The 10847-nt window shown below is 50.2% G+C and overlaps 3 protein-coding genes across 3 annotated transcripts in view; 2 read left to right on the top strand and 1 right to left on the bottom strand.

Annotated features, from left to right (window-relative positions):
• The window catches only part of EPUS_03456 (uncharacterized protein), a gene marked incomplete at both ends in the record, with an annotated part of 1124 nt that extends 528 nt beyond the window's left edge, over positions 1-596 (top strand). The window contains one exon of the mRNA XM_007804813.1: positions 48-596. Coding sequence (XP_007803004.1) covers positions 48-596 — 549 coding nt within the window. The remainder of the gene's footprint in view (positions 1-47) is intronic.
• Positions 597-1151: 555 nt separating this feature from the next.
• Positions 1152-3304, bottom strand: EPUS_03455 (uncharacterized protein; the record flags this gene model as incomplete). The annotated part of the gene is made up of 3 exons (XM_007804812.1): positions 1152-1855; positions 1904-3212; positions 3263-3304. 3 exons carry the CDS (start codon positions 3302-3304, stop codon positions 1152-1154), a joined length of 2055 nt encoding a protein of 684 aa, XP_007803003.1.
• Positions 3305-4063: 759 nt separating this feature from the next.
• Positions 4064-9904, top strand: EPUS_03454 (uncharacterized protein; the record flags this gene model as incomplete). Its single annotated transcript, XM_007804811.1, has 1 exon — positions 4064-9904. The coding sequence occupies one exon, from the start codon at positions 4064-4066 to the stop codon at positions 9902-9904; it is 5841 nt and encodes a 1946-aa protein (XP_007803002.1).
• Between the last annotated feature and the right edge of the window lie 943 nt (positions 9905-10847).

Genomic DNA, 10847 nt, shown 5'->3' with positions numbered 1-10847 from the left:
CGGACCACGCCACCTTCCTCAAGCTGATCGGGCGCTCCCTGTCCAAGTACACCGCCAAATTCTCCTCCTGGGAGGAGCTCTTCAACCTCTCGTCGCGCCAACTGCGCGAGCGCGGCATCGAGCCCGCCCGGGACCGACGCTACCTCCTGCGATGGCGCGAGAAGTACCGCAAGGGCGAGTTCGGCATCGGGGGGGATATGCGATTCGTGGAGGATGGGGTGGGCACGATGAGGGTGGTGGAGGTGCCGAAAAGGACGACGACGACGACGACGACGCTGCCGCTAACAACGCCCTTGATGACGAGATTGATCATCAACCTGCCCGCCGGCGAGACGGAGCCTACGAAAGCATTGGACGAGGGACAGTCGACTTTTGACTTGAGGAAAGTGGCCGGTGTAAGGCTGGCGAATGGGCATATGATTGAGGGGCCGTATGTGCAGCCGACCAAGGGGTCGAATGGGAGCGTGGCGACGTTGAAGGTCCAGGAGGGGCTTTGGGAGCACAGGAGGGGCCACAAGGTTGATGGAGGGGAGAGGAGGAAGGCAGAGGTTAGGTTTAAGAGGGGCGTTGAGCAGAGGCGGAAAGCGAGGGGGTAGAAGAACATGGCATCCTGACAGGCGCCCTGGACGCAAGCTTGTAAGGTATTCGTGATGCGGCATTGAAATCATCCGGGGCCGAATAGATGGAAGAGTCGAGTCGAGAGATTCGTGTCCTGCAGACTCGAGATGCCTTCCGGATGCTACGACGTGGAGGGCTGCACAGCTGTATACATCAAAGAATAAATAGCTAACAGCGCGGCTCCCGGTGCAGAACAGATCGTTGATGCAATGTCCATTCATTTCCCATCCTTTCACCTACCCATCGCTTCGATTCCTTCCAAATATAGTAGCTACAGCTCCCTCGACGTACAAGCCTCCAGCGAGTTTTATCTAACCTGATGCACAACACGAGACGCAGCTAGCTATAGGTATGCACGGAGCTCGCTACTGACATGAATACAGAGAGCAGAAACAACCTATAGGTGCAATTCTTGCCCTAATACACCCACGGAGTTCGCACTGCGAGGCACCTGAAGCAAACAGCAGAGAGAACAGGTGGAGAAAAGAAGAGGGCGTGAAAAATAAGAGCCACCAAATGCACTGATACCGAATTCACTGAGGAACCTCCTGAGGCAGGTACCGGCTCGAGACATCATCGTCAAACAATGCCATGTCACCTTTACCGCCCATACCCATAAATTCTTCGGTAGCCCGCTCAGCTGCTGGATCGTTCTCCTTGGCAGGCACCTTTTTCTGACCAGCCAGATCCTGAGCCAACCTCTTCTTGCCATCAGGGTTCTTGTCAAACACTTTGATCTCTGTGGGTGGCGCCGATGAATTCGGATCATCCTCTCGGATCTTCTTCATGATCTTGACGTCGTTGATGGCGCTGAGCAGAGTCCTCTGCCGCTCCATCTTGCGTTTCGAGAAGTCGAGCTGGTTCAATTGCCCGGTCAGGCCGTCTGTGCTGTCACTCAGACTGACATTAAGCTGCCAATTATCCAACTTTCCAGTGATCCATGGATGGTTGAGGCATTCGTCCACTGTGATTCGCAGGTCGGCATCGACGGTCAACATCCGGTCGATTAGGTCAAGGGCGGGGTCTCCAACACTGTCCCAGTATGGCGATGGATAATCGAAACGACCCATCTTGATCTGTTGTGCAAGGGAGTAGGGGTTCTCGGCGCTGTACAGCTCATCACTGAAGGGTGGGAAGCCGCAAAGGCAGATGTAGAGTACGACGCCCAGTGACCAGACATCAACAGCACGGGTGTATTTACGCTGGCGAGTTTGAGCCAGAATCTCAGGAGCAACATCTAAGAGGGTTAGCATAAGAGAGGCAATGGTTCGGTAGGATGACAAACAGCTTGGGGTGCCACAGAGTGTGGTCGTGAAGGACTGTTCGCCAATGATCTTCGCCAAGCCAAAATCAGCCAGCTTGACCGAGAGGTTCTTGTCGGTCAACAAAATGTTCTCTGGCTTGATGTCGCGATGAACAATGTTGCGTTCGTGCAGGTACTTGATTCCTTGAAACAGCTGAATGAAGACCTTTCGAGTCTCCTCTTCCGAGAGCTTTTGTTTCATCACGATCCAATTGAACAATTCTCCTTCTGGCGCAAGCTCGAGAACCAGATATACCCCGTCTGCTTCATCGAATGTCTCCTTCAGGCACAGAACATTGGGATGACTGACGCTCATCAAGACGGCAATCTCTTGCTGCAGGCCCTCTGTTTGTGACCGCTGAGAGTCGCCCATGCGTCTTTCGAATTTCTTGACAGCGTATTTGAATCCCGTGGCCTTTTCAATACAGAGATAGACAGACGCGAAATGGCCTTTGCCCAATTGTTGCAGCATTCGGAATTGAGATCGGAACGCACTGGATTCGCGTTGGCGCCGAGGGTATCTAAACACAAATCTTGCTTCATCGACTATGGTGATCTCGTCTCCGTCCTCAAGCTCCCGTCTCTTGTTGCGACCAACTATTGCTTCATTGACAAAGGTACCATTGCTAGACAGGTCTTCCAAGACTGCGATGGTTTCGCCATGTTTGTGTTCGCTGAACAAAAGGCAATGCCTGTTTGATATTGTTGGGATATCAACGAGCACGTCGCATTCTGGGTGCCGACCAATTAGGTACCCCCCCGCAGGGAATCCAACTTCCCTCTTGGTCTTTTCATACCTTTCTTCATCCTTCGCCAGATTACCAGTGGGCCGATCCTGCTTTTTATGCTTAAGCCTGGCTTTCTCAAGGGGCGCTGCAGGGGCTGGACAAGCCGGCCGCTTTTTCATTATCAACTTCTTTCCCCAGCGCTCATCCAATGGGTGTAGGTAGCCCCACGTACTCTCGTCCGGCTCCTCATCGCTGTCACCAAGATCTCGAGGAGGGAAGACGAACTGGGAGAGTGGTTGTGTATCACCTGGAGGCGATGAAAGTGCATTGAGCCTAGGGGAAGAGGCAGGTGTATGATGTCTGATCTGGCTGGGTCTACCCTCCGGCGGAGTCACAGTACCGTCCTTGTAAGTCTCCGTTGCTGTAGATGCTTGGTTGGTCAGAGGGGATGGAAGATAACCTTTATTGATGACGGGAGTAGAAGGAGATTTGGGATGTGACTGCGAAGATATTCTAGTGGACCGTCGAGGTTTCTTGACGTCCTGTTCATCCCTAGTGCTAGCCTGTAACAATGTAAACAAAAAACGTCCACAATCCTCTGATCAACAATTACCCTGCCTCGTTTAAGACTGCTCTTTTCGTTTTGTGGTGCCATAATACAAGCAGGATTGTGAATAAGCCCCGAATTGGTCTCTGCTGGTGTCTCGTAGTACCTGGGTGATGATGTAGAGTCTTTCTGCCAGGGAGCTCTGTTTCAAAGGTCTTTGGATGCCTGAGGTATCGAGACACTTGCGTGGTGGGGATGATCCAGCAAGCTTGAGGCCGTATTCTTAATCTTTGGAGTACTCCGTATAGAGGATGACTTTGAGATGGTTTTGCTCGTAGTATAGGTTTCGTCATACATCACCCTTGGATATGCACGTACTGGGATCTCGAGGCTGGAGTCCCCTAATTGTGTACGGTAGTCCGAGTGCTGACCTCAACATTGAAGGAATAAAACGTCCCCCAACCGAGAACTTTGCCAAGCCACGTCGGAGTGAGGACCTGCGCTTTTCGTACCTATTGAGGTTTGTACCTTGCGATCCAGTCGAAGGTGCATCTCCATTCGAGAAGCACCAGATGGTTCATGTTTGCGGACAATTCCCGCCATAAGTTCTATATCAACCAATGGAGCTCATGCCTGGTCAAGTCTACAAACTCCCCAAGGGAATACGTTGCATGGACTTGCAGTACCCCTTCAAATAGTGTCTCATGCTTCGGTCTGCGCTGCTCGAGAGCTTCTCAAAACGCATCCAGGTGGTCTTGAAGGTGACCGAGGTAACCAAATGGATGTGTATGCCACCCAAGTCCTCTATATACGCGCCGGAGTTGACGTTGGAACAGTTGTAATGGAAGTATTCGGCGCAAAGCCTTTATGAAGTTGGCGGCACTGTCATTAGCCCCTAGCGATGGCGAGGAGACCGAGGGAATCAGCAGGTTGACAGCCTCGCTTCATCGACCTAAATCGCTGCCCAGTGGCCTTCTTGACGGGATCCTGCGCGGCGTTGCCCCCAGCTCCAGACTGCCCATGAGCCTGCGGGAGCTCGATGTCCTCCTTGCCTTGTGCAAAGCGGCGCCGGGTCTTCAACATGTCGAACATGCCCAGAGACTGGTAGTGCAGCTTAGGGAATATTTGCCTGAATCACATACACAAGTCTTTCATTCCTCGCCTTTCCTTCACGATATCAAACCTTCGCCATGGGAAGCCCTTACCTATGACCTTACTCATGCTCTCCTGGCAATTGGACTCAGGTTTCCAGAACTGCAACTAAACATATCTGCAAGTATAGAGGCCTACATCTCTAACTGTATCAAATCTTTGAATGCCATTTCCCCCATCACTCAGGAAGACCATACAAGCAATCAGCATGACGACGATCAGGACGCTGCCGAAATTGTCTCGATCACCGTTTCACTAAAAGGCTTCATGGAAGCTGCTGCTTCACATGCTCATTACTGGCCATCATTAGATAGGGTGAACATCATTCGACAACTACAGGGCATGCTCTCCGAGCGATTTCTAGTTGCAGTTGAAACAGCATCTTCTACCATACGCACTTCATCCCACTCTGAACATCAGTACCGGGATTGGAGGAAATACCTCAGAAGGTACGCGGCTAAAGGAACACCACTGGGCGCAATGCTCCTCCAGCAAGGCTTCATGCGGTTCGTCGTTGCCAGCACTTCGAGGTTTGTAGCTAGCGAAACCGCCGTAGCAGCAGGAGATCTCCTCGACCACTATATGACAGGACAACGCTTTGGTGGCTTACATGATGCGACCGTCGATGAACCCATGATCGAGTATCTTACCGAGGTCATCACAGACGAGATACGTGTCTTGGAAGAAGGTTCGGACTATCTTCAACTGAGCTCGGCATGGCAGCAACGCCTTGCCTTCTCTGTGAAGGCTTTTGCCTTAGAAGCCTTCCTGCATTGTATGATGGTCGACGAAGGTATTGCCGACGCCGAAGTTCTGTTCGGCTGGCTCGAAGATTCAATGAGCAACGAGGTGCAAATGGCGGATGAAAATCTTGCTGGCGTGGTCTTGAAAAGTTTTGCCATCTTAGCGGAGGTTATGGCCGAAAGTGCCGCAAACTTTGCTCGACTTTTGCTTCGTTTCATTGTGCAAGGCACATCTGCGTCCCCCATAGTTGCCATTGCCGCCGAAAGTTTAGCGCATGTTCTCCGTATTTTGTCTCAGGATGCGGTTATTACAACCTTGTACTCATTGGGCAACGTGCTCAGTTCCGGCTCTGGGACTGAAAAAATACACAATACAGCCGCTTCTCCTAATGGTCATGTTGTGGACCAGCATCATTCCGGGTCTTTCACCAGAGTTCGAACGGGAAGTGTGATATCATTGTCGATGAGTGGTGATGAGGAAACATCAATTGTTTGTGGCAATGTCGCACACGCAATCGCAGTGGTGGCCAATAGCTGCAACGACAACAGGATAACTGCTTTGGTCCAGTCGATGATACTACAGAAGGTCGGCAGAATCAATCTGGTTGTGGATGCCCGAATTCTTGAAGAGTCGGCGGTACTCGCAACAACGGGAAAGGAGAACGAGTTCAGAGCTTTACTTCGATTCTATTCCAGGCTGAACAATGAAGCGCTAAAAAACAACAACACCATCATCATAGAAGCTATCCATAAAGCAAGGATGCATCTCGCTGCCCATCTTGACAACCAGACTCCCCTCTTTCGCATATTTGCTATTCACCTGCTAGAACGAATCGTCACCAAAGGAGATGTGGTTGAAGGAGATACGAAGCGCCTTCCAAACATTGAGCAAGCAGCTGAGGAAATAGCGCCATTGCTCAAGCCCCTCGCAGTCGTTGTGTCGAGAAAGCCTGCAGAAAACACGGAAGGTTCTTTTGAAGAAGACGATGAACTGCTCGCAATGGCCCGTGAGGCTTGGTTTAATATCGCAGTCCATGGAATCACTCTTCAATCGAGACTTGGTCAACAGTACTATCATGAACTCAGAATCCTAGCGCTGAATTCCGAACCATTGGTTGATGAGGATCGAGCGGAGCTGTTGGAAAGCGACGTAGAGCTGAACACCATCTTGAGAAGATCTATGACGGGACAGCATACTGCTGAGCAGAAGAAGAATCTGATCAGTATCCTCCCTCATCGCGAATCAGAAATCAGGCACCTGAGTTATCCGAAAGTGGTGTATCTTAACGCAGCTTTTATCGTGGAGGGGCTTAGAGCGAGATCTGGAAATTGCTCGGAGGTGCTCAAATACTTCCTTGACCCAGTTATGAAAGACAGCGACATGGGTACTTGCATGAGTGGTATTGCTCAAGAGATTATAAACATATACCTCAATAGAGCGGTGCCAGGAGAATTCGAGGAGTTTGGATCTGTGTATGTGTCTCGGCAACTGGCCCAGATATTGACTGGATGCTGTCACCGCATTGCTATGGTCCAACAGGTAGCCCGAACATGTGCAGACCGCATAATTTCCCAGGTACCGTCAGCTCTGTGTCAGAAGTCGGCTCTTTTCGCCTTGCTCGAAATCTTGACAACGATGTGGTCATCTTGTCTTGATGCAGAGATCGACGAGTATGAATTCAAATCAACATTCACTTCCACTCGCGGCAAGATAACGTTGGAGCTGTCTGACGATTATGCGTTCCGGAAGCGGACTCTTAACACTTTCTATGCTGATGCCAAAAAATGGGTTATAGGTGTCTTAGCTAGTGCTCCGCTGGATGTGAAAGGCCTGCTACAAACCTATCTTTCAGAGTACGATGATACAGGAGCTTACGGCCATGTCTCCTTGGGACGCTCATTCGCGCTTGAGATAGGCTCCATAATACCACCTTTGGACCAACGGTTACGAGCTATCGAAAGACAAGCAGAACATGTCAATGTCAATGTTGCCTCTGATTTCATGGCACAATACACTACCAGGCAGGAGTATCGTCATGCTGATGTTCCAGAGCATGCCCGCGACATGTTACCTCTTGTACATACCAAAGAGCAAGTCGTGAATGGCTACCTGAAGTCAAACGGTACAAATCAGGAAGTGCAGACACTTCTCGATGACATTGAATATCGTGTCTCTGTAGGTTCTCATATTGCGGACATCGAGCTAAGGGACGTCTTGCGCCGAGTTGCTGCTTTGCTATGCCGGAGCAAGGGCCCGCAGAGTATTATTGTCTATCATCTTGTCAACATACCCTTCCAGGCCTTCACCAAGGCGTCCATCAAACTAGGCATATCGTTGTGGCTTGGAGTGATCCATGAAAATCCAAGAATGGAACCACGGATCTTGACCGAAATAGCCCAAGCTTGGGAGAGGACAATTGATCGTAAAGTTGGCATCTTCAGCGACCAATTCAATCACAAAGATCCGTTTTATGTCAAGCAAGAATTTGCGCCTTCGGACAAAGGAGCCATTCTTAAGCACCAGCAGCTTGTCCAGAACATGATTTCGCCTCACTTGAGGGTGCATCAAGTCTTTGCGAGTCATTTCAACGCCATCAGGCTCGGCAGCTTGAATACTCAAAGAGCTTTTATTCGTATGATTCGCAAGACACTCGATGCCTTTAGAAAAATTTCAACTCATCCACTTGCGAGGGAAGTTTATTTTCACGTCATTCTACTAGCAATGCAGATACTACGCTTCAACACATGCCTCAGCGAGAACTCTGCGTGGCAACTCAAAGACCAGCTTCTTTCTACGGGACTTCACTGGTTCAGCTTTCCCCCAGTATGGTCATTTGGTGGCAATCGACTTCAGATGAAAGCTGAACTCAGCATCTTGGCTGATGTGCTCTCAGCATTAAGCGCGACTCAGCATATCGGGTCGACAACAATTAACACGCGGCAGACTCTGCAACCGAAGCAGGAGCTTCTTCGGCTGCTCATCGAAAGCGAAAGAATACGCCTGGCAGTCTGGCTTTTCCCACTTGAGCATTACCCTACCCACCTCGCTGTCAAAGATACAGATCTAATCCCTTTACTCCGTACTGCATGGTCCACTGAACCAGGAATTGCTATCCAGATGGCGACTCGCTTTCGCTCTGAAGCACTTCGTCAAGCTATTCGCTTTCTTCTTCTCAACTTCCCAGAAAAGGCTACTGGCGAGACGGATGCTCTTGAAATCTTGCTCGGACCCACTCTACCTTCAGACGTTTCGTTTCAGCTGAAGTATCTACTTTACTGGGCTCCTGTCAATCCGATGCAGGCTGTGACATATTTTCTTCCTGCCTACGGGAATCATCCATTTATCTTACAGTATGGTATGCGCGCGCTAGACTATCACTCGGTTGACGTTACCTTTTTCTACGTTCCCCAGATCGTGCAATGTCTGCGATATGATGCACTGGGATATGTAGAGCGGTACATTATTGAAGCCGGGAACTTTTCTCAGCTCTTCGCTCACCAAATCATCTGGAACATCAAAGCGAATGCATACAAAGACGAAGATTCTCAAGTACCCGATCCTGTCAAGCCCACGCTCGACAAGGTCATGGACAGTCTGATATCGAGCTTCTCTCTCGAAGATAGAGATTTCTACGAGCGTGAATTCGCCTTCTTCAACGAGGTTACCAGCATTTCAGGCAAGTTGAAACCATACATAAAGAGACCCAAGCCGGAGAAGAAGGTGAAGATCGAAGAGGAGCTGCGCATGATCAAGGTCGAAATTGGCGTTTACCTTCCCAGCAATCCTGACGGAGTGGTTGTGGGCATTGATCGCAAGTCAGGCAAACCGCTACAATCTCACGCCAAAGCCCCCTTCATGGCCACCTTTCGCATTCGCAGGTCTTACGAACAGAGTGCGGAGAATGTGGGCGACCTAGTTGGTGATGCACCCAAGGATCAGGAACGAAAACGGCCCAAGAATATTAGTGCTGGGTCGGCCAGCGACTTGTCAATGATGGGTGGCTTGACTACCGCAAACACCTTCGAAGTTTGGCAATCGGCCATCTTCAAGGTTGGTGATGACTGCCGGCAAGACGTTCTGGCGCTTCAGATGATCGCAGCTTTTCGCGGCATATTCAATTCTTGCGGTCTGGATGTCTACGTGTACCCGTATCGGGTAACGGCCACTGCGCCTGGGTGCGGCGTCATCGATGTCCTACCGAATTCCATTTCTCGTGACATGCTTGGTCGTGAGGCAGTCAACGGTCTTTACGATTACTTCATCACCAAGTATGGTGGTGAGGATAGTATCCGCTTTCAAGAAGCACGCGCCAACTTTGTTAAGAGCATGGCTGCGTACAGTGTCATCAGCTATCTGCTCCAATTCAAAGACCGACACAACGGAAATATCATGATCGACGACGCAGGACACATTCTACACATTGATTTCGGATTCTGCTTTGACATAGCTCCCGGCGGTGTCAAGTTTGAACGTGCGCCTTTCAAGCTGACGCCCGAGATGATGGCGGTCATGGGCAAAGAATCGTCCAATCCGCAGCCGTATCGCTGGTTCGAGGAGCTCACTGTCAAGGCATTCCTGGCAAGTAGACCGTACAGTGAGAAATTGTCTCATCTGGTGGCACTGATGTTAGATAGCGGGTTGCCCTGCTTTAAGCCTGAGACAATGAAGAATTTCAAGGACCGCTTCGTGCTGGATCAGACGGAACGGGAGGCAGCGGAGTTCATGAAGGGGTGTATCCGGAAGAGCGAGGGCAACTATAGCACCAAGTTATATGACGAGTTTCAACTGCTGACGAACGGGATACCCTATTGACCTAATTATGCTGAGAAGATAGAGGTCTCCAACGGCCCTGGACTGGCTAGAAAGTCCATATATAGTATTAATGACACCGTGAACATAACACATAACTTGGACAATGCCTTATGATCACCACTCCACACGATTGAAGAGGTGTAAGGACGTGGAAGGTATCCTATCCCATCCAGCCTCATGGTTATGACTCGAGTCAGATGCGCCACGGTTGATGTCTGTCAATTACTCGTAACTTATGGATTACCTAATAGCTGATGTGGCTGACGGTGGCTGGGTGAACGGGTAAGGGGTAAGGGGTAAGGGATAAGGGTAAAGTGGTAAATGATAAGTGGTAAGTGGTACTCGAGTGGCGTGCGCTATCAGGGTCCGGCTGCGGGTAAAGTACACCTCCATGTGCACCCTCGTGGTTACTCTGTAACAAGTGCAAGTAGTTACTAGCCGTGGCCCAATGGGTGGAGCCCTTAGAGGGCCCCACTTGCAGGGGGGTACCCCCCTACAAGCCCGCGCGCAGCGCGTGGCTCTCACCGTAACGCGCAAATCAGCGTAACGCGCATCTTGATTCCACTGATTGAATTTGAATGAGTATAGACAGTGCAGAATTCGCTCAATTAGGAAACTATTACTCCTCAACGAATGGGAAGCCATTTTCAACGCTCCACTGCAAATTTGAGAGCTTGCGGCGCTCATCTTCTAACTCTTTTCGTAGGTCTTCTTCTCGCCATAGGGCCCTCTGGAGCTGTGTACCACCCTCTTCTACGCGCTGTGTGACCATATTTCGAGCCTGCGAAGCCAATAAAACTCCTCCTTTTTGTAGTTGACGTTGAGATTGAGTTCTTCGTTCTCTTCGTTCTTTTTCAGCTGCTGTAGAAGCTTCTAAATCCTTCCGAAATTGTACGGCAGTTTTAGCCTGAATGAGGGCACCTTTGATGAATTTTTGTTGTAT

This window comes from Endocarpon pusillum, assembly GCF_000464535.1.
Source record: "Endocarpon pusillum Z07020 unplaced genomic scaffold scaffold3643, whole genome shotgun sequence".
Lineage (NCBI taxonomy): Eukaryota > Fungi > Ascomycota > Eurotiomycetes > Verrucariales > Verrucariaceae > Endocarpon > Endocarpon pusillum.
Note: the sequence above shows the minus strand (reverse complement) of the source record. Positions and strands in the feature narration are given on the sequence as shown.